Source organism: Oncorhynchus nerka, linkage group LG10, assembly GCF_034236695.1.
Source record: "Oncorhynchus nerka isolate Pitt River linkage group LG10, Oner_Uvic_2.0, whole genome shotgun sequence".
Lineage (NCBI taxonomy): Eukaryota > Metazoa > Chordata > Actinopteri > Salmoniformes > Salmonidae > Oncorhynchus > Oncorhynchus nerka.
This window is the reverse complement of record NC_088405.1, coordinates 40,277,727-40,302,081: the sequence shown is the minus strand read 5'-3', so window position 1 is coordinate 40,302,081 and position 24,355 is coordinate 40,277,727. Positions and strand designations below refer to the sequence as shown.

Sequence of the window (24,355 nt, the reverse complement as noted above, 5' to 3'; positions counted from 1 at the left end):
TCAAAAATAAATGACTATCTGATAGACGTATCACTAACGTATTCCAAATACAAAATATATTCAGTAAGGAATACACTATTTCAGGTGTGGAATATAGGAAAAACTGCTCATACCGTATCTGCATTTGACAAATTAAGCCTATTCCCAAATCAGTGGCTATAGTAAATAATTCATTAATTTCATGAGTGCGGTAAAATGTGTTTATCTAGATCACTACTTTTTATTTTTTTACAACACTGCGTTTCTGCTTGATAACAATAAAGGTAGTATCCATGAAGGTCTCCTATAATCAGATAGGAAAAAGCTTAAGGTCCACAAGACAGTAACTTGAATAACCACTATTCCTAACCACTGAATCGAACATCGCATAAAGCCTTGGGGGAAATATAATAGGTACTGGTGATGCAGTACAATGACATCATGCAAACTAACCATGCTCAACGCAGAGTATGTGTTTGCAACGCAAACACTTTTAGTTACTTCATTAGAAATGTGGGCTTTAATTGACGACTGACTACTTGCTTAAATGGAATCACGTCAATCCAGGTCTAGTAAAAGTCGCAGCAAAAAAAACAAAAAAGAGTATGACATTTTAAAAAAATGGTTTACGTAATAAAGACTACTGACAGTAGTTTTACAGGCAGGGGCCTAGCCTATAGTAATGACAAACCCAAATTCTACAATGGATGAACCTGAATGAAAGCTTTGCCTTTCAATCACAAGAATACACCCACTGACGACAGTTGTTAGGTTTAATCTCCGACAGGTTTGCCAAGGTTAGCGAAATAGCGCAGAGTTGGGAGAAACATACTATGTGACCAGCAGCGGCCATGTATCAGATGGGCAGCTAATGTTTATGCATTATCATAGGATTAGGTTTCATTCTCCATCTAAAATGGTGAGAGAAAAAAAAACGAACGTTTTGTCAGGATTTTTAAAATATGTATGCAAAAGCTGTAGTTCCCTTTTGAGTTCTTCTGTGCTTTCTGTAGCACAGACTGCAGCGCTGAGCATCCAGTGCCACATTTAATTTTTTTATATGCCATAAACTGGAGAGATTAAATGGTGTTATCTTGCGTCAGGGCAAAATGAAAGTCCTGGTGCAACAGATATAAACCATTTTGCCACGTACGTGCTCTTTGTTACCCGACACATTTCTTTCTGACATTTTTTAAATAACATACGTTTGTCCGTCACAAAACATTTTTTTCGTGGCAGTCTTCGCATTAGGAGAAATAATGCAGTGCCCTAGCCGGGTCTGAAGCCCACGCTTATTTTGTTCTCCCTATTGTTGTGTAAACGCCCATGCATCCGTTTTCCCAGGCCAACAGTATTCTGTAAGGAGACCTTTGTTGTCTCCAAGGGGAGGTCGTATTTCTCATGGAAATGTACTGGGTGTGAGGAGGCCACTGCTATGAGAGACATCAAGGGGAAAACAGTGTGATAATAAACATTAGTATCAACACTGGCTTGGCAAACACATTTTATGAATTCTTAGAGTTCTAAGGTCTGTGTTTTATGGAAAATAAAATTCAAATACTTCAAATAATGAAGTCAAATACCATGATCTAAGCTTCAACTGTCAACACTGAGTTAATTTGTGCCGCTGCCTTCATTGCGCACATAGACCTACCGTGGGTTCGATTCCGGCACACGCCCTTCTGGCATAAATAACTCAAATCGGGGGATTGACATCATTTAGTTACACATTTAAAATATGGACAGTGGAAGGATATTTGACCCAGATCTGGATAGGAAATTACTATACCAGAAACTTCATTTTAAAGACAGTTGCATTTAATGCATAAAATAAATAGAAAACAAATTAAATAATAACAGTAGGCTACGCCAACATTAGTTTCCATTCATACAAAAGGGTTGGGTAAATTCCCACAGTTGGTATATGACGAAAGGCACAACAAAACCTTTCCCCCCCTCCGGAGACTGAAAAGATCTCAGGAGACTGAAAAGATTTGGCATGGGTCCCCAGATCCCCAAAAAAGTCATACAGCTGCACCATCGAGAACATCCTGACCGGTTGCATCCACCGCCTGGTATGGCAACTGCTCGGCATCTGATCTTAAGGCGCTACAGAGGGTAGTGTATACGGCCCAGTACATCACTGGGGCCAAGCTTCCTGCCATCCAGGACCTATATAATAGGCAGTGTCAGAGGAAAGCCCATAAAATTGTCAGAGACTCCAGTCACCAAAGTCATAGACTGTTTTCTCTGCTACCGCTAGGGCAAGTGGTACTGGAGTGCCAAGTCTAGGAACAAAAGGCTCCTTAACAGCTTCTACTCCCAAGCCATAAGACTGCTGAACAATTAATCAAATGGCCACCGGACTATTTACATTGACCCCCCCAGCCCCCCTCCATTTATTTTGTACGCTACTGCTACTCGCGGTTTATCATGTAGGTAGGGGTGAAGTGACTATGCATACATGTACAAATTACCTCAGCTAACCTGTACCCCCGCACACTGACTCGGTACCGGTACCCCTATATATAGCCTCGTTATTTTATTGTGTTACTTTTTATTATTTTTTTACTTTAGTTATTTGGTAAAGATAAATAACTCTTCTTGAACTGCACTGTTGATTAAGGGCTTGTTACGTAAGCATTTCACGGTAAGGTCTACGCTTGTTGTGTTTGGCGCATGTGACAAATAAAGTTAGATTTGATTTTAAATACTTTATATCAATTGTACGGAATACTTGTCAAATAGATAAATCGCCCTTAGTCTGTTAAAAAAGGTCCAAGTTGTTCCGATGATAATACCAACCAGAAGGCGCACATACACTACATGACCAAAAGTACGTGGACACCTGGTCGTCGAAAATCTCATTCCAAAATCATGGGCATTTGCTCCTATAACAGCCTCCACTTTTATGGGAAGGCTTTCCACTACATGTTGGAACATCTGCGGGGACTTGCTTCCATTGAGTCACAAGACCATTAGTGAGGTCGGGCACGGATGTTGGGCAATTAGGCCTGGTTCGCAGTCGGCATTCCAATTAATTCCAAAGGTCTTCGATGGGGTTGAGGTCAGGGCTCTGTGCAGGCCAGTCAAGTTCTCCCACAATGATCTCGACAAACTATTTCTGTATGGACCTCACTTTGTTTCCCAGGGCATTGTGATGCTGAAACAGGAAAGGGCCTTCTCCAAACTGTTGCCACAAAGTTGGAAGCAAAAAATTGTCTAGAGTGTCATTGTATACTTTAGTGTTATGATTTCCCTTCACTGGAACTAAGAGGTCTAGCCTGAACCATGAAAAGCAGCCCCATACCATTATTCATCCTACACCAAACTTTACAGTTGGCAATATGCATTGGGGCAGGTAGCGTTCTCCAGGCGTCCGCCAAACCCAGATTCGTCCGTCAGACTGCCAGATATTGAAGAGTGATTCATCAATCCAGAGAACGTATTTTCACTGCTCCAGAGTCCAATGTCGGAGAACTTTACACCACTCCAGCCGATGCTTGGCATTGCGCATGGTGATCTTAGGCTTGTGTGTGGCTGCTCGGCCATGGAAACCCATTTCATAAAGTTCCCGATAAACAGTTCTTGTGCTGATGTTGCTTCCAGAGACAGTTTGGAACTCGGTAGTGAGTGTTGCAACCGAGCACAGACGATTTCTACGCGTTATGCGCTTCAGCACTCGGCGGTCCTGTTCTGAGCTTGAAGGCCTACCACTTCGCGGCATTGCCGTTGTTGCTCCTAGACGTTTCCACTTCACAATAACAGCACTTGCCGTTGACCAGGGCAGCTCTAGCAGGCCCGAAATTTGACGAACTGACCTTTTGGAAAGGTGGCATCCTATGACGGTGCCAGGTTGAAATTCACTGCGCTCTTCGGTAAGGCCATTCAACTGCCAATGTTTGTCTATGGAGATTGCAAGGCTGTGTCAGCAATGGGTGTGGCTGAAATAGCCGATTACACTAATTTGAAGGGGTGTCGACATACATTATATGTACATAAGTATCTTGAAACCGGCAATGTGGTAATCAATAATGGTTGCAATTGAGATCAGCTGTGCGGGTGAATTTTGAGCCTATTGATGGCTTAACGAGGCATTACTTTGCAATAATACAGTATCATCAATGGTTGCAATAGGCCACTTGTTATTGGATTATATTCCAATATGCTACATTCTTGTAGGCTACTCGTTAGCCTATACATTGCCACATAACAAAAGGTGTGAAAACCAATGATAGCCTACTGTTTGTGTTTCCCTGGCTGAGTTGAGCTGATTTGTGCCATCAGTTGATTGACAGATGTAGGCCTACTGTAGAACGATAAAGTTTCCTCCAGTGCGGATGCTAGCTAGCCCACGTTTTATAGTTAGGCTGTGTATAATTTGTCCATATACTTATGGTCTTTTGAGTGGATGGCTCTTACAGTAGGTGTGATTTCCATTGCTAAGCTGTTATGCACCAGCTACAGTAGCATAGACCTACTGTACTTCCAGTTTGATGCTGGCATTTGTAAATCGTCCTTGTCGTGGATTGAAAGCCTGTATTGTGTGGCCCTACTATTTCATTTTGAAAAACTGTCAAGATGTTTATGCATTTGACCCTATCCAAATTCGATTTAGTTGAGCCGAGACACTTTTCTTTGATGCATAAATCATCAGACTATTCATTTTACTTTTTGAAAACATTGAAATAAATGCAATTATCTTTTCGCTTCAGGATTGTTTTGATCACATGGACTGGGATATATTCCGGGTAGCTTGCAAAAATAATCTAGACACGTATACGGTGACTGAGTTTCTAAGGAAGTGTATCGGAGTACCTACTGTGACTAGTAAAACCTACCCTAACCAGAAACCGTCAATAGATGGTAGCATTCGCGTGAAACTGAAAGTGCGAACCACCACATTTAACCATGGCAAGGTGACTGGTAAAATGGCAGAATTTAAACAGTGTAGTTATTCACTCCGCAAGGCCATCAAACAAGCTAAACGTCTGTATAGAGATAAAGTGGAGTCGCAATTCAACGGCTGACACGAGACATGTGGCAGGGACTACAGATAATCACAGACTACAAAAGCAAAACCAGCCACGTCGTCCAGCCCGACGTCTTGCTTCCGGACAGGCTAAACACATTCTAAGCACGCTTTGAGGACAACACAGTACCACCGACGCGACCCGCTACCAAGGACTGTGGGCTCTCCTTCTCCATGGCCGACGTTAGTAAAACATTTAAACGTGTTAACCCTTGCAAGGCTGCCAGCCCAGAAGGCATCCCTATCCGCATCCTCAGAGAATGCGCAGACCAGCTGGCTGGTGTGTTTACGGGCATATTCAATCTCTCCCTATCCCAGTCTGCTGTCCCCACATGCTTCAAGATTGTCACCATTGTTCCTGTACCCAAGAAGGCAAAGGCAACTGAACTTAATGACTATCGCCCTGCAGCACTACCTCTGTCATCATGAAGTGCTTTGAGAGACAAGTCAAGGATCAGATCACCTCTACCTTTCCTGACAACCTAGACCCACTTCAATTTGCTTACCGCCCCAATAGATCCACAGACAATGCAATCGCCATCACTCCGCACACTGCCCTATCCCATCTGGCCAAGAGGAATACCTATGTAAGAATGCTGTTTATTGACTATAGCTCAGCATGCAACACCATTGTACCCCTCCAAGCTCATCATTAAGCTTGAGGCCTTGGGTCTGAACCCCGCACTGTGCAACTGGGTCCTGGACTTCCTGAAGGGCCGCCCCCAGGTGGTGAAGGTAGGAAACATCACCTCCACTCTGCGGCCCCACAAGGGTGCGTTCTCAGCCCCCTCCTGTACTCCCTGTTCACCCATGACTGCATGGCCAAGCACGCCTCCAACTCAATCATCAAGTTTGCAGATGACACAACAGTAGTAGGCTTGATTACCAACGATGACACCACAGCCTACAGGGAGGAGGTGAGGGCTCTGGGAGTGTGGTGCCTGGAAAAAAACTCTCACTCAACGTCAACAAAACAAATGGAGATGATTGTGGACGCCAGGAAACAGCAGAGGGTACACTGGTGGAAAGCTTCAAGTTCCTTGGCATACACATCACTGACAAACTGAAATGGACCACCCACACAGTGTGGTGAAGAAGGCGCAACAGAACCTCTTCAACCTCAGGAGGCTAAAGAAATTTGGATTGTCACCTAAAACCCTCACAAACTTTTACAGATGCACAATTGAATGCATCCTGTCAGGCTGTATAAAATGTGCAGTTTTATAGGTAATCTGATACTATTCTACACATTTTGCCATGAGGCTGAGAGAAAATGTTGCCGTTTTAAAGCTAATTTCCAGCAATTCTACACATATTGTCATGGGGCAGAGAGAAAAATGTGCAGTTTTATAGCTAATCTCACGCTATTCTACACATTGAGGTTGAGAGAATTTAGACATTTTTTAAAGCTAATTCTAAACATAAAACTGCACATTTTTCTCTCTCTATTTGTTAGTCAACTTGTCTATAATTAAACACATGTAGCTTTCTTCTGTGACTGTCATTAGCCTATATGCTACCCTAGAAGACTAAATAAACTCTTGCTCGCCAGAATGTCATAAATCGATAGAATTCAATCTAGTCGACATTGGTAAAGTTCCTGTTCCGGAATAAAAATGTACCATACATTTGCTGTATACTTTTACTGCAAGAAATGCTTAATTCTGCAGGAGTTCAAATGAAGGCTTCCATGAGAGGTTGTAGACCTACAATTAGTGTCCAGATTTCAGTTTCCATTTAACCCATCTGAACATTAGGCCACAGTTCCCTCGACGTGCCAGTCCTATTTGAAGTCCCCGTTTTGTGACTGTCGAACTCGTATAGCGCCTTACAATCGTCCTCTTCTACCACTTCCATCTTTCCAAAACATGACTTTTCTAACCTTCCCCTCTCCATTTTCATCTCTCCATTTCGCAGCTTTTCTCTTATTGGAATTCAACTCTGACATTGTGGTTTTTGCCTCTTAACTTTTTCTGCCTGTTCCCAAAAGCATTTGGCGATTGGCGTATAGGTTATTTGCCATGCGTACAGTTAGGCCTTTAAAGCTTAGACTTATGTACGAATGCCAGATAGAGTTTTTTCTTATATTAGTTTAGGCTAATGTAGCCTATAGATAAACATTGCACATGAATGATACATTTATGGATTTTGTAAGGTATTATTTTCTCTTTTTTTCAACCCGCACGCCACCTACCCGTCCTGCACTTCTAGAGCTACATAGGATACTTGAACTAGTCTAAGGTGCAATGTAGGTATGGTAGTGCATTGTATACAATAGTGCTGAGCTATTAGTGCTTGAGGTCGGTTAGGTTTCGGTTCGATTATTTTAAAAATCATCACGTTTTGGATTTCAATTGTTTTTTAAACATTAAAACGCACTATACATTATGTGGGTTGAAAACACTAAAAGTCAAATTAATTAAAGTCCCATGATGGTTGTGACTGCCCATTACTACTTTTCACTTATTAATAATCACCTATTTAAATTAATTTAATAAAATATTTTTGTTTTGTTTATTACATTTGTTTTCTTTGATGACAATTATTTCATTCCAAGTATCATCAATATAGAGCTGCTGCCTATGCTGTCTGCCAAATCACTATTTTAGTAGTTCTTTAAAGTAAATAAGGCATACTTTTATGACTGCTGAATACTAACGATCAATCACTTAGATTATGTATTTTCAAGATACCTTGCGATGCAACTGCTTTCTATCCCTCTTGATCGCGCATTCCTCGGTCTCTTCTCATAGCAGGCATAAAAGAAACAGACCGTAAAAGAAACACACAGACCAGACAAGTAGGCGCGCAATGGATTATGGTCATTGTAGTTAATTACCATGTTTTCTGCATTAAACTGTGTAGAATATTGGCCTGTTGGAAATTACAACTCCCTACTACATTACAAAGTTCAAGCATGATCTGATTTATCTCTAGAGAAACTGCGAAATGTGCTAATTGAGCTCACAGAGAAAAAAAAAATGAACGAAATGGAATTCAAATAATTGAACCGATATCTTTCCATTCGTTGTTTTAAATCACTCAGCACTAGTATACAAACACCCCCCTGTGGCGATTGTAAATATATTTTCAGACATTCAGATTCTCCTGCTGCAGGATTATTTTCCTCTTGCGACTAAACGGGTCAAATTAAGATCCGACATCTGTAGTGCAAGTGATAAAAAGCACATTTCCATGGCACAACGTGTTGAAGGTACTGATGTCCAAAGACGTACAGTACGTGTGGCTGCTGATGTCTGTATATATCATATTATATACTGTGTAAGTCTATAGCCATATAAGGCTATATAGGTCCGCTAATACAGGACTAGTAAAGGCCCAGTGCACTACTTTTGTGAAGATTTTTTGATTTTTTTTAACATATATTTTACATTTTATTAATATTTTGTTTTTATTCAGATTTTTCTAGGGGTTGGGGTGCTTAACCTTCAGTAAAAGCTCACTTTCTATGTCTTAAATCACTGCAAATGAGATTGCCTTACAGGAGAAACAGTTTTTGATCATAAAGTTGTCATTACATTTGACAAGTAGGCGCGCAATGTGAAGAAAGAAACTGTCAAGCTACAGGTGACTCTAGTCCATACTCAGAACACTGACATTTCTGACAAGTTTGCCACATTTCTAGAATGCATCTAGTCAGTAATTCACTCTAATAACTGTCAGAAAACCCTTATTATACTGCAAACTAAAAGAAAATCAAACCTACAACTAGAAGGCTATGCCTGCAAGAGTGAATAGTTGTTGAGGCAGTTAAGACAAAATGTATCTTAGAAGAATCTTGACCTTTCCATATCAGATTCTTGATCTGTATTTATGCCACATTATTCCCTCCGAATACATACACAAATAAACTACCCTGAAGAAAATTATCCTCGCACTTGAAAAAGGATCGACTTCAAAATAATTATAAATGCCAGGGGTGTTATTCAAATAGTAAGAATATGTGTTACAATCACTTTAACAATGCGCGAACTATGTCAACACCGTAACGTTAGCGCTCCAGGGCAAGCAACATGATTGTGTGTAGGCAAACTTCGCTCCACTGTTCTGGACGCTTTACTATCGCTTGCAGCAACACAGTAAACTTAATTGTTATAATGTAAATAATTGATGAGTGAGACCTGCTGCTTGTATGCTTTTTGACACACGGAGTTATCTAACGTTACATGGCTCAAGCAATATTTACATTTATCCAGAGAAAGAAAGAAAATCCTATTTTTAAAAAAAAAAGCCTATTATTCACTTACCCAATAATCCATGGTTAGTGTCAAGACAAGCCTTCAGCAAATGATTGTCTTCACTTTTTCTTAGTAGGGAAAGTCACTTCAATATCGTTGTATAGCTTGCTTTGTGGTCGAGGATCTGATGAACATACCACTATAGTACAGAGAATCGTATCCTAAATTCAGGAAGTGACAAGCAACTAAAAAGCAAGCAACCTTCGTGTTCTTCTTCTTCTTCTTCGTCAAGGTTTTATTGGCAGACTACATCCCAAAAGGTGCATTGCCGCCACCTATTGGGTGGGGTAAAAACGGAGCTACTTTAACGATGTTGTTTCTTAACTAAACATTTATGAAACACACTCATATTAATGTCAAAAAAACAAAACAAAATTCAATGTACTACTTCACTTATTCAAATGTTGTCAGATCCGTACACAGCCTCTGGGGCCTGAGAGGGGGATGCATCCTCAGACAGTATTCCCTGCAATGTTTCAGCAGTGAAATCCTGCAGATCCAAGAACCTTTTAGCCGCTTTCACAGTGTTTGAGTTTTTCCTGTAAAATTAATAAACGCAACAAAATCAACATTCTTCAGGATTACATGCGATGCCAAGGGCTAAAATAGAAGTCCTTTCTATTTCTGACGCAGATGCGCTGCAAGTCCTGCCTCTCCCCATCTCGTGCCATCTCCTCATTGGTTATACCCACGGGGTGATTGAAAGACGAAATGTTTTGCCATTTGTCATGGTAAAAGTGTAGATGCCAATCACCATATAAGTTCAAAGATGAAAAAGAGATGACTAGAAACGATTCGGTTGGCCGTGGATTAATTGTCGGAATAGAGGACCTTGTGCATTTCAGGTAAAATAACAACTCAATGTTAATACCCAGGACAAATTAGCTAGCAACAGCAAGCTAGCTAAATAGGACAAATTAGCTAGCAAGTGCAAGCTAACTCGCTAAATTGCCATACATGTTTAATGATTTTCGACCTGTCCCCAAATTAATGTAATTGGTTCAGAGTTTGTTTTGATATTTTAACCTGCGTGTTGAGATTGCGTTTGGTGTAGGGGGACAAAATAAATTTATGCACGATGACGCACGAAGGCGCATCCAGTTTGGGCTCCGTGTTAGTGTTTCAGAATCTTTCAACTGACTGACACCCACATACTGTTGAACATCATCCACTGCCATAGCTACATGAACTCTACTCGCTACTTCGTCAATGTTCACTGCATCTGCATAGGAGGCCTTCTCGACAGCCCTGATCCTTCCTACTTTGACCTCCTTCACACTGGAACTTGATTCCCATCACAGACTATTCAAAAAAAGAATATTCCGTCTGCAAATACGTGTCGCGTGGCCAAACGTTTTACAGTTATGACACTGAAGTGGCTTTTGTTCATAAGCTTGCACCACATATCTCATATATCCCAGCCTTACACGAAGCCTCAATATCCATCGAGATGCCAGATAGGACAATTTTTATCGGTGCCCTACTCCGATAATCATAGCATTCCACTTCATGTGTTGATAGTACTGTACATCCCCAGTGCTTTGACCTTTTTGTTCTTTTGACACACATGAAATCAATATCATAACACTCTTGGTCACTCTGACTGACTCCACAAGTCCAATGCACTCTTCACTATCTTTCTGACCACAAACAGGTTTCCCCCAAAAACATCCTTGCTCATGAATCGCACTCCAACAAGGAATGACGCATTATCATACCGAGGCTTATCTTGATTTACAACTTTACACCTTTTTAGCTCCATTCTTAGATGTTACAGTAGCCTATTACACTAATTTCCTCTATCTTCCCTCGCGCCAACAGAATCAAGCATTACTTCTGCTTCCGCCATTGCTCTCAAACCCCAAAACACTCCCAGCAAGCAACCTTTCCATCTTAAATGGTACTTTCACGTCAACTGGGAACTCTAAAAAATACGAGGTCAAATCATGACTTCGGGGACTTTTGCCCTTCAAGCTTTCAGAAATTCAAACTTATTGAAACACCATTTTACCAGTTTTATAATTGTCTTTGATTTGTCTAGAAATAATATCTGATAATGGCTGCGATCGTATTATTCAGGAATTTATATATTTATGTAATTTTTCTCAGTAAGCCAGAGACAAATGTAATTTACATCACGTCACTAAACATCCATTTTTGGTGACAAGGAAATATCATACAATTAATTTCTTATACATCTGTACATGAACTTGTATTGAATATTATTTTAATAGATTTTTTACGTTTCGCCGATCTTAATAATTCAACACAATGCCTGAATGTATACACTTGCCTTTGTGACAACTGAAAACATTTATTCATCATGAAAAATAAGATCTTTCCACCCAACCTTTTTGTGAGATTGTGATAACAACCATATGATTTCCCTATCTAAAACAACTCAATCAATGTAAAGTATACATAATATAATAATTTGCCTAAAAAAATATGAGTGTGGTGGAAATGACAAGGTGTGGCGGAAATGACATCTATGTGGAAAAAAACATGTGAAAGGAATATTTTAATGCAAACATTTTGAACAACAACCATTGTTAAACATTTAATTAATTTAAGACAAAGTAACATTCGAAAAGTACCCAAATGTACAGAGCTCAAGGAAGTAGACCAATGTTTTTGAGAGATGAGCCCAGATTGCAGAGGGGTCATCTGCATAGAAGAGCTCAGTGAGCAAAGTAAAACTGTATAATTTGTCTTATATCCAATACAGGTGTGGAAGGTCACCTGCTTGTGAGAATCACCAAAGTGAACTGCCTGGATTTCACTGGTATATTTACACAGGTTGTTCTATCAGGGGAGCAACTTCGGTTTTAGAAGTGGGGTGGGGACATAATTATTATAATTGGTTTTATCCAGTCGGATAAACACTCCAAACAGCCTACCCGACAGCTTGGAGGCGTCTGCATGGTCGTAAAGCACTGTTGCCTCGTTTTGTATCACATTCCAAGGATAAAACTGGGGGGGACAAAAATGCCATTTCAGAATGTGGGGGGTGGACATGTCCCCTTGTCCCCAGTGAAAGTTGCGCCACTGAGTTCTCTGCAAAGTCAATATGCACGATGATCGCCTCTTTCCACAGATTCTCATTTAATTCTCTCAGTTTGTAATATTGGTGTTGAATGTTGTACACGTGTTTCTCCAACTTCTCTTTCAATCCTTTGGAAAAGTCCTCCGGTAGAATCTGCAGTGTGCCTCACACCTTTTCTTTTACTATCAAGTGTACAGTGTACAGTGAACTTCTCCATGTTTCCCTCTTTGTTTTTTCTTCTCTCTCTCTCTCTCTCTCTTCAGCTTTGTTTTTCCACTCAAACCACCATTGTCTGCTCACTAGCATCAAAGTGTTTTAAGCTCTTTTGCTTGGCAAAGGGAGAACTCTGTCTACATGCACTATTTCTTCAGGTTCTTACAGCAAAGACTCAATAAGGCTCTCGGTGTTGCTGCAGCTGATACTGTAGTTTGTCCGCCATGAACCGGAGGTTGGGCATGGGTTTTGCAGAGCCATGTGTCCCTATCCTGGACTGTTGACTTGACAATCCAAAAAGGACGTATTTTGAAGAATTCATAGCAGGACATTTAAATCTCTGAATATTCCCTCTTAAAATGCTGATCAAAGGTTCTGAATTGTGCCATTTAATAAATGCTTTTGATTTTTTTTCTTGCTCCTCCTTAGTGTGTCCCTTTTCTCTGTTGTTGCTCTACTGTTGACATCACGTTCATAGAACCGAGTGATTTTTCTATTCTGTGCCTGTGCTGATTATGTTACACTGCTTTTTCCTGGAGTATTGAATACTTGTTGGCCTGTTTTCATTTGCCCTAATTGGTTTTGTTGAAAATCCAAATTCTCTGTTTGCGGCTTTGACCAGGCCATACTTTCTTTCTCAGGATGTTGCCTCTGAGGATCTTTTACGCCACTTGTTTGACCTTGGGCACTGGGCATTTTTTTTATACTGTTGCTTTAACTCTGCAATGATGGAATTTCAAAACAATAAAATCCTTCTCAAGTTCTTCAGAGTTCCTTTCATTTGCTTTGTTCTCACATTGTAAACTCAGAGATAGAGTTCACTTCTTCCTTCTTTTTTTTCCTTCCAGTATCTCTCCTTGTCTTTTTGCAGATATTCCTGGTATCATATAGGATCATTTGTTTGTTTTGTTTCTATGTCTGTGACATCTGTGCTGTTTTATGTGGCATCTTCTAAAAATGTAAAATAAACACATACGAGAAATGTCTAGATTAAAGAGACTTAAAACATTATTAAATAAGCCTAAAGAAAAAAAAAAGTCAAAAGTAATAACATAATGGATTTTTGTCATTTCCACCACTTTCTGTCATTTCCACCACAGTTAAGCAATATTTACCTAGATTTTTCTTTAAATTCTGGACATCACATCTGGAATAACTGCCTGCTGCAGCCATCTTCTTCTGTGTCAAAATAAGTTTCCATGGTAACTAAATATACTTTCTTTTGACAAAATTTTATTAATGAGGAATTTGCCCTCAGTGGTGGAAATGACACCACTACCAAAGGACAGGTACATTTTGTGTAAATAACAATATAAAGGGCATACGTACAACAAATATTGATGTAGATTTGATTTAATTGACTTCTTCTCTAGTAGATAATATTATATCATGTGTAATTATTCATGTTTTTTTCATAGAAAAACAAAGTAGAAGCTCAAAAGTCTGGGACAATACAGTGAAATTGAGGTATAACATTTTTATTTAGCTAGGAAGGTCAGTTAAGAAAAAAAAAACTTATTTACAATGATGCCTACCAGGGAACTGCTTTGTTCATGGGCAGAAGGACAGATTTTTACCTTGTCAGCTCGGGGATTCGATCCAGCAGCCTTTCAGTTACTTGCACAACGCTCTAACCACTAGGCTACCTGCCGCCCCAAACATCTAAGGTGATTGTAGTGTGAACTTAACATATAAACATATATTTTTAATACAATCCTAAAAATGGACTCTGAGGACATAGATGTTCCCGTAGTTGCAGAACCACACAAATGTCGTGTATAATGGCATAATGTATCAGGTTTCGACATCCTCAAACGGAAATGCATTTGTACTTTTGACTCATTTGTACTGAGGTTAGATGTTTTCATTGACCAGATGGAGCAGAGAGCGAACAAGTGCCCTTGAGCGGCTACAGACCACGCGCGCCACCCCATGACTCCTTCAATACATTACAGTAGCATATCATAACACAAGGCCATGGACCATAATGTAAATCACAATTTATATAATAAACTATGAGAGCAAACATCGACAGCAAATAGCGAACACAATGGAGAGGGAATTGTTGGCGTAAAATAATCCTTACAATATTGGCTATAGTATTTAAACTACAGTAAAAGTGCTGCAGTCGACTGTGTTATTTTGGACTCAGTAATATCAGAATTGTTGAACTGCAGGTGTAATGCACTGTTACTGCACTTACGCCGCATTGTACTGCAGCTATACTGCACCCTGTCTGCAATCTTTTTTTCCCCCTGAGGGAATTGAGAGTAAGGGTGAGTATTTTTTCTATTCAACATTCAACAATATCCTCTTTCTGAATAGGGCTTTCAAACGTTCACACCCTGAAAAGTCCAAAATGAATCATGGACTGCGTGGAATCGTTCAGTTGTCCAATTGACTTTGTGGGGATGCTCACAGCACATCAACTATTACTACAGCTGGTGTTACTTTCAATTACAGGTAACTGCCCAAATAATGGAAACACTTGAGTAAATGAGGGATAGATAGTATATTGAAAGCAGGTGCTAGCACACAGATGTGGTTCCTGACTTAACTAAGCAATTAACATCCTGTCATTCTTAGGGTCATGTATAAAAATGCCGGGCAGGCAATTATTTTGGCTACCATGGCTATGCCCCCGGTCACTCCGCTGACAACTCAAACTGAATTCTTCTGCTGCTCGATCATGTCAAAATGCTGGGTGTTGCGCAAAACAAAGCAATCAGCGATTGCATCATATCTAACCAATCAGAGTATCAAAGCAAATTAAGAATTGTCAAACCGCTGCTTTACCCACATGTGTTCTGGCTTTGGCCCAACCCATTGGTTTCTGGGACCAATCAGAGTGGCTAGAATATTTTTCATTCTACAAATCGTCAGGATGTATTACTAACCTAACGTAGCAGGCTTGAAACTACATCCCAATTCATACTGGTCATCAAGAGCACAACAACAAAACATTTGGGGGAGGTTCTCTCCTGCGCTGTTCGATCAATCCTTGTTCATGTCCAAAAGCGGAAGTCACACGTCTTTCCATTTCCGCTGAAAACTGGAACATCCAGTTGTTGGGGACTCGGCAGAGGCTAGGGAGGTACTCAGATCCAGACTCATAGAGAACAATAGTAATTACGTATTTCTGTAGGCACTAACTCCACTATGGGGAAATGAATGGATAGTTTTTGTAGTTTTTTGGGGATAAATGCAGACAATAAGGTCTGTGGTAAACACAGGCTTAGGAGATCTTATACATTTTGTTCTATGAGAATCTTAATCAGCTAACGTCACCTTTTGTGAATTTTAAAGCATTTAGTATTTTTTTTAAATCACAGAAAGCACATAAGGGCTTCATAATTCATAAAGGCAGTGGAGATTTTAGCATGTATATCTTGGTGGGGGCATTTCTTTTTTTCTTTTTTAGATGCATGCCAGCAAAGCCACTACACTACACAACACAACACTAAACAACACATGAAATCAATCAAATCAAATTGTATTTGTCACATGCGCCGAATACAACAGGTGTAACCAACAATGCAGTGTTAATAAAATACCTACAAAAAAAGAGTAAGAGATAAGAAATAACAAAAAATAAAAAGCAGCAGTAAAATAACAATAGTGGGGCTAAATACAGGGGGGGTAACTGAGGTCATATGTACATGTAGTTGCACTATAACGGTGGCAAACGGTGCCTAGAAACTGTTAAGGCCTACATAAAGCGGCCCTTACCACTACACCTGGCCCTTACCACTACACCTGCCCCTTACAAATACACCTGGCCCTTACCCTTACCAGCCTTTTAAAAAACCATAGCTGATATAGCTGACCTGCTTAACTCAATTATTATTATTTGACATTGTTTGCAAACTGATATGTGACATGTATTAATGCCAAAATAACATGCAAAACAGGCACACACAAAAATAAAACATACACTGTATATATATATATTGCCAAACTGCCCTGAATGGCAGGTCACCACTGCATAAAGGTCATGTTAACTGGCATATTATCTCATAGAACAAAACATATAAACATATAATCTCCTAAGCCTGTGTTAACCTCAGAATTTATTTTGGGCATTTATTCCAAAATCATATTATTTCCCCCTTCATTTTCCACATAGGAATGGCTGAATGAACCAGAGGTAACTCATTTCTGGTTTTTATGACTACAAACTGGCTGGGTCTATTGCAGAGAAGAAACTAACGTCCGTGGGCAAGGCGTAGCGTTTGCAAAGAATTTGAGTAGCCAGGCAATCCATCCACAGGGCACGAGTGGTCACTGAATGGTTAGATTAGCATGTGCCATGGCCGTCTCAGTCACCTGATCTCAAACCAATTGAACACTCATGGGAGATCGAGTGCGGTGCCTGAAACAGCGTTTTCCATGATTAACAATAATGCCACCTACTGGCCTTACCAACACCATTACAGCAATTTGACAGTAAATAGTCTCCCATGACTGTAAACCAAGCCCAGCCTTAATGTTAGAGATGAAGAGAAGTACAGACTATTGATTCCAACCCAAATCCTTAGCAAATAACAATACATTTAATTACATCACATATATTTTCATTTTCTTTCTGGTTATTTAATTTAGCCAGATTTAGTTACAGAAGCAACAAATAGTTGGTATTTGACGGTCATCGTTATTAAATCCTATTCACAGCGACCCTTATAAATGGTTGGATTATGGATTATTTTTAAGGACTGGTAGACCTACATAAAGCTCAGTCTTTTTCATGCATGTCAAGCATAATCCATAAATCAAATAGAGACTATTATTACAGCTCATTATTGCAAAGAGTATGATTAATTCCACTGTACCTGGTATAGGAATCCAATACTGACAGGTAAGAATAATGTTTATCAGATAAAATATCCAAAACACTGTAATGAAACACTTGTGTTGTACAGAGAGACTAACAAAATCGTTGTTTTATTCAAATTGTATGTTTTTGTCCATCGTCGATGGACAAAAACACTTGATGCAATCACAAAGTTCATTATAATAATGATGGACGAACCTGTGCGGTTTTCTTGAGTACTGAGCGAGATCGAGCAGCAATCGCCATACTGTTCCATTTGTATTTCAACCCGCAGGGCCTCAAACCTGTACAAGAGGACAAAATAACTGTATTCATTGGACCCTGAGACCACAAGGAGCATTGTTCAAGCACGAGTCTGTTTGCTATTCCTTTATAATTGGTGTATATTCTCATCAAAAGCTAAGGTATTGGAACACAATACATAGCATGTGAAAAGAAAACTCTAAAGCACATCAAAACCGAATTACTTCTTGCGATAAGTGTGCTCAGGGGTCATTCTGGTCAAGATACGCACACCTCTCCAAAAGCGCACGCGTCTCCAAAGGCGCACCTACCAACTTTCTAAAGGAGAGACATTATTAGAATATACACAAAAGCTGTACATATGGCCTCCGGGCTGTAATTAAATGTTTTTTTAAGATGTTTTTCTTTCTTAGAGATGTTTCCCTTTTTTCTTTGTATGCAGCCCTTTTTCGTGTCTGAACAAGAGGGAACAAATTCAATAGGTTCGCCGCTAGTTTGTAACAAATGGATGGCAACAATCTGGTCAGCGAGTTTTTAGACTTTGATTGCCCTCTCCAAAAGTCCTTCAAACAACAGCTTAAGACGAAAATAAAGCCCCACCTGGTACTTCTGTTTGCTAAAATAATAATACATAGATTTCGTTTAATAAATAATTACAACAGATTGTAAAGCGAAGTAGTAGAGGAAGTGTTAATCACGAGACTGGGGCAGGTATCACCTGCTCTCGAGCTAGCGGAGTTTATTGTTAAATATTGTTCAATCACTTTCGTACCAACTCTTTCCCGATATATCCCATTTCCACAGCAACTGGGCTGTCTATGTTTGCCTATACTTTGCATAACAAGCAAGACACTACACGACACTGATAAAAATCAAGGGACAAGACTGACAGCTTTAAACTCATCTGTCCATGGTATCCGAATATGGAATATGGATATGGATTTTGCATTATTTGTAAAGCGGTAATATTTAGTTTACTTTGGACTTTTCGTGCCTTTTATAGCAGCAAGGCAACATCTCCTATCTGCTTTGCATATTTGTCCTTTTTATTGAAAGCATATGCTTATCAGAGGGCTCCCAAAATACATATTTAGATAGAAGGTTAAGGGGTGATTTTCTGTTCACTTATAGAAAAGAAAAAAATGCCTATAGGCCTACTGTTTGTTTTACAGGCGTACCACAAGCTCTCTCGACATTATTCACAAAATTTGGAACAATATATGTTGATAAAGAAGATACAATTGAAGTATGTTTTAATTAAATATTTTATTTAAAAAAAATGTAATGCGCTCTTGACTTCCTGGTGTTACTGGTTATTTTGGAGATGTCATAGCGCACAGAATCACTCCCACGTCAGAGCACACGCAGAGCTTTTATGGACTAGACAAAGAGCTAGACCCTTTGTCTTTTCACCACAGACCATACGTTTCACTTCTTCATTAATTGTTTGTGAGGTGGGCCCCCGCGTAATGTCGCGCACCACAACACCCGTTTCAAGCGCAATCTCCTTCAAAAAGTAAATATTATAAAGCAAATGTGTGTATTAATCATTTGTATACCGTGTCATATGGAATTTTGTGAATGTGGATTTTTGCAATAATGGTAAGCGACAAATTGTAAAAAAAAAAATCCTAACTGCTAGAGGAAAGTTGTTATTTGTCACGGTTCAACTAAAGTGCCAAATAGTTTGGCGCATGGCCCCTACAGAGTCTCCAAGCACTCCAATGTTCAAATAATGAAGTTTTAATTATGTTTGAGATTTTGGGGGAATTATGTTCACTGTAATTTCGTGTATTAGAGAAAGGCTACATATTAACTTTGAAACAAATCATTATTAATAATTCCCCATATAGGCCTATGTAGGTTCCCCATATGTGTCTAATTTATCCAAACTGAATGAAATGATAAGGGGTGGTGGTTACATTTGAATAACAATTCTGATCTGAACTCACATACGAAAACACCAAAAAGGATGGCATTTCAGAGTGAATTCTCTTATTTTGCTTTGGTTTTGTGTGTATTTGGAGGAAAAATGCCTATCACCAGGTTTTATCCATACAAGAGCTTCTGTGTTGTTGTTATTTGCTACCACTTATGTAAAGGTCAAGAATCATGGCCAAAGGACTTGTGAGTTTCACCATTTGCCAATTTTCACTGGGTGTAGATGGGTTGAAACGTACATCATTCACTGGTTTTGGATGAGCTAAGAACCACCCGAAAACGTTGCTTTATAACTGTATGAACTCTTTTTAGACGTATTATTAGGGGATTGCTCATAAATCTCCAAGCAAAACTAATTAGGCCTTCGATTAGTAGGTATACTCTAGTTACTTTAACCAACCAATAGAACTCGCATCGCGACAGCAAAATACTTTAATATTTTGCCAACTCACTTCCTCACTTATATTTTGAATTTTGCTTTTTTTCATTCCACAATTAAATACAATCATAAATAATTTCAGGACAGAGAAAAACATATTTTTTGTTTTACTGTATGGGGAACTCGTGAACCTCGATCAATAGAACGGAATTATGTGCAGGTATAGGTTGATAATAAGACACAAGTGGAATAAGTGACCGAAGAGAGCGCAGAGAGGGCAAAAAGAGCTGCCCACACACTGATTGGCCACTTGGCAGGTGCTGTTGATCCATGCGCACTCCATACAGACAGATAAGATAAAGGGGACATAAAATGGCAGAGGTGCGCATCAACTCTCCATTGTTCGCAGCACTTATATAGGCTACAGAGCCCGGAGAGACGTGAGACTAGCCGCCTGTCACCAATTAATGCAGCCAGGCAGTGCATCAACAAAGTGGAGCAAAAAGACTCGTGACTCCTTCCCACTCAACCCAAGCTGCATCGGTCATAGGTAAGTGATGTCATTTTTCCTTCATGTATGTTGGTAAAGGGTATTTTGGATATTGTTCATGAAGACATCCATTTATTTTGGTAAAAATGTAATGTCATCTCACTATTTTCATGATTTCGTCTCAATGCCATTTCCTAATCTTTTTGGGGCAGAATGTCACCCACGTTGCTGTGCACCTCTGTTGAGCGGAGCGTAGCCAAAGACGCAGCGATGGCTGACATAAGTACTTCAGAGGTCAGCGTCAAGCCAGGAGAAGAATTCACTATGATCAACATCAGCAATTACAGAAAAAAAACGACACATCATGGGGACAAATACACAAATCGAATGAAACCAAAAACGGGGTTAAGACTGCCCAGACAGAGAGAAAATCGTAGGACGAAGGCAAACGACAGGGAAAGGCATCGCATGCACAACCTCAACTCAGCATTGGATGTTCTGAGAAGCGTCCTTCCTGCTCTGCCGGACGATGCCCAACTGACCAAGATTGAAACGCTGCGCTTTGCGCACAATTACATTTGGTTACTGACTGAGACTTTGCGCATGGCTGACACCTTCGGTCAACTTCCTGACCACCTTCAACAACACTACTTACCCGCATCACAGGGTTGCATTGGGAGTCCAACAAGTGTGATCTCCCCTGAGTGGGACTCGACATACACCTCATCCTCTTGGCACGGGAACTCAGCAGACACGTGGGTAGATTTCAACCACGGAGAAGACAAGAAGCAATATTGGGATGAGTCAAACGGTTTTTACAAAGGAGGAATGAAACGCTTTACCTTTTGCATTTTATCTCACAATCAACAATGATCGATGAAAGAGACAATGGCATCGAATCAAACCAAAGCTTGATTTCATATTTCGTTGTAATATTTAAATGTTGATTTCATTTGTTGATCAGCACGTACAATTTTCTTGTACTTGCTCATGTTAGTCACACGCACTTTGGAAAGGTAAAATAGTTTGATCGATACGAGTAGGCTAGTCTAGAAATGAATCGTGGCAGAGTGCTTTTTGTAGTGCATGTAAACGCCTAACTTTAGTAAGATCCTTAAGAATGAGGTCAGAAGTAGCACTGTTTATTTATATTTAAAACACGTTGTATTGGTAGTATTAAAGCATTGATAGCTGTTGATGTATTGTTCACGTTCAGCCTAACTTGATATGACATCAAATCATAGTTAGACGTCATAAAAGCATAGTGAGTGGATCATAATGGTGAACGACTTGGGCATGCAAGCTTGCGTTGACGTCATAATGGTGATGATATATGTCATCATTGCCATAGGGATAGAATACCCATCACAATAATATCTGCTTCCATTGTGGTGTCATGTACATGCATCATAATGCCACAGACAGTTATAAAACATATTTAATAATACTTTTGGTACAAACCTCTATTCCTCTACAAAACAGTTGTTGGAGATAAATGGTGTGCATCCCATAATAACAACTGCATATCTCATGGCAAGCTGCCCTGTTTCTCCCAACTCCTAAACTAACCCTTAAATCCTTTAAAACAAAGCATGGTTTCTAATTAATATAACAATCACAATGCTCTGAAGTTGAGAATTGTAGCAGCATTTCCAGAGACCAAAAAGAGAAAACACCACATGTTTTATTTGCAGTAGGGGATATTAAGTTGTAGTTTCTCTGGTGATTGACTGTCAGTCCTCAGTCCTCAAAAATGCATTGAATGAAATGAATGTCGAACTGGGCATTCGACACACCTGTGGCCCTGCATGGGGCAGCTAAATACTGTGCCCTTTGTGTACCTTCCTCACAGGGCGGCTACATACAGCACTACATACAGTGGTGTAAAGTACTTACGTAAAAATACAAGTATTACTAAAGTAGTTTGAGGTATCTGTACTTTAGCATTTCTATTTTTGACAACTTTTACTCCAATAAAGAAAATATTTTACTTTTTACTCCATACATTTTCCCCTGACACCCAAAAGTACTCATTACATTTTGAACGCTTAGCAGGACAGGAAAACAGTTAAATTCATGCACTTGTCAATAGAACATCCCTCTTCATCCCTACTACTTCTGATCTGGTGGACTAACTAAATACAAATGCTCCATTTGTAAATTACGTCTGAGTATTGGAATGTGCCTCTGGCTATCTGTAAATATATTAATATTTTTTTAAACAAGAAAATCGTGTTGTCTGGTTTGATTATTATAAGGAAGTGAAATATAGACTTTTAGTTTCGCACACCTCAAGTTAGAACGTGTTCACCCGCAGTCTCAAGTAGATGCAAGTTGTGTAATGACGGACTCCCACATGCTGTTTTCAATCTTGAAGTGTTGTGAGTCCCTCAAACATAACGTGCATCTTCTTGAAACGGCAGGTGAACATGCTCTAACTAATGAGTGCGGGTTGGACCCCTGGAGTGCGTCTGAGCGCCCTGATTGGTTGAAACCGAGAGAGGTGATTGACAGGTCTGAAAACCAGTCGGGATAAGAGGCCTGGCAATTTTTTTTTACAACGATCATTTTAATAGTAGTTGATGGAAGGCTTTGCAATTGAGTTGAATGCGAATAACTAGCTAACAACAACGTATTGGAAGGCATGTGTGATGAACAGATTACAGTAATACCATTTGAACAAGGTCTCTCATGCAAACATAGATTTTTTTTATGTGCTAATGCCAAAAGTACTATGTACTATGTACCTCAACTAAATACCTATAAGCCACAGAAAATGGCGAAACTGATTATGGCTTGTGTCGTCCACGCATGTAGCAGAGTCCATCTGCAGAGGTGCACACATCCAAGTGTGACATCCATGAAGATATAGACCTGAAAGACAAATTAGTTCTTTGTGGCATTACACGTAGAATGAGGCAAATTAAATGTTGTGTCGGGTATAATTTATATTACCCAATAAAAACAACAAACCAAAACAGATATACATTTTTTGATTTGCAGGAAGTGGGAATGACATTTAATCAAATTACTAATTTCCAAAGATTTTCCACCTGTAAAGTGCTGTTTACCGTAAACAACTAAACTGTGGGGGAATCTCCTACAATGTTCAGATTTTCTTAATTTAAACTCAAAATAAGCATGTCGTGCCATTGGCCACTTTATATTCCGCTGTGTTTTTGTATTGGGAATGGTTCAGTATTCCCTGGGATACCGTTCTGTCAAAATGCATGATGTAGGCCTATGCATTTCTAGGACAATTTGGAAATTGTAGAACCTCTACATTACCCATAATGCTAACTGACTAAACATTCAAAATGACCATGGCAGTTAGGCTATGCATCACAATAGTAACTACACTTCTATGGTGAAAGAGGGTCTTCTATAAATGTAAGGGAGGCAGTAACTGCAACCAAATGATTTGACTGTGCCCACTCACACATACTTATGGTCACACAAGGTGGACCCTCGAGTAGCCTTACAATTATTTACATGACCCTAATTTTATTTGCAAACAAATGATTTGTCTGTGCACATTCACTCATATGGTGACATTTTAGGCAAATTGACAGTGAGTACAATAAACAAAATAATTCAAATACATGGGATGTTGAGCTTATTAGTAGCATGAATGTGTTCTTTGCCGGGGGGGGGGGGGGGGGGTTATTGAGTTGAAGACTGGTTGTATGTATTCCTCAAACAAAATTGTATTGGATCTAATTAATCAGATCCAATGTTTTAGCGCCTGTAGGGCAGGGTGTCACTAGTCATTTGTAATACTGTAGAACATCAAACATAATAGCTGGTCTCATGAAAGGTGGTAATGCTTGAAACTAGAAAGACTACTCAGCGAGAGCATAGATTAAAGACGTAGAGCAGCAGGGTCACCACTAGCATACAGCTCTCCACTCTGCTGGTCACCATGCAAAATAGCAGGTGGTA

The 24,355-nt window shown here is 39.6% G+C and overlaps 1 protein-coding gene across 2 annotated transcripts in view; it reads right to left on the bottom strand.

Moving 5' to 3' along the window:
- Positions 1-9,470, bottom strand: part of LOC115135306 (sphingosine-1-phosphate lyase 1-like) — a 32,788-nt gene extending 23,318 nt beyond the window's left edge. For both annotated transcript variants that reach the window (XM_065023316.1, XM_029669851.2), the window contains exon 1: positions 9,280-9,470. Coding sequence is in view for 1 of the 2 variants with exons in the window: in XM_029669851.2 (XP_029525711.1) it covers positions 9,280-9,291 (12 nt within the window). In the remaining variant the exon portion in view is untranslated. The remainder of the gene's footprint in view (positions 1-9,279) is intronic.
- Between the last annotated feature and the right edge of the window lie 14,885 nt (positions 9,471-24,355).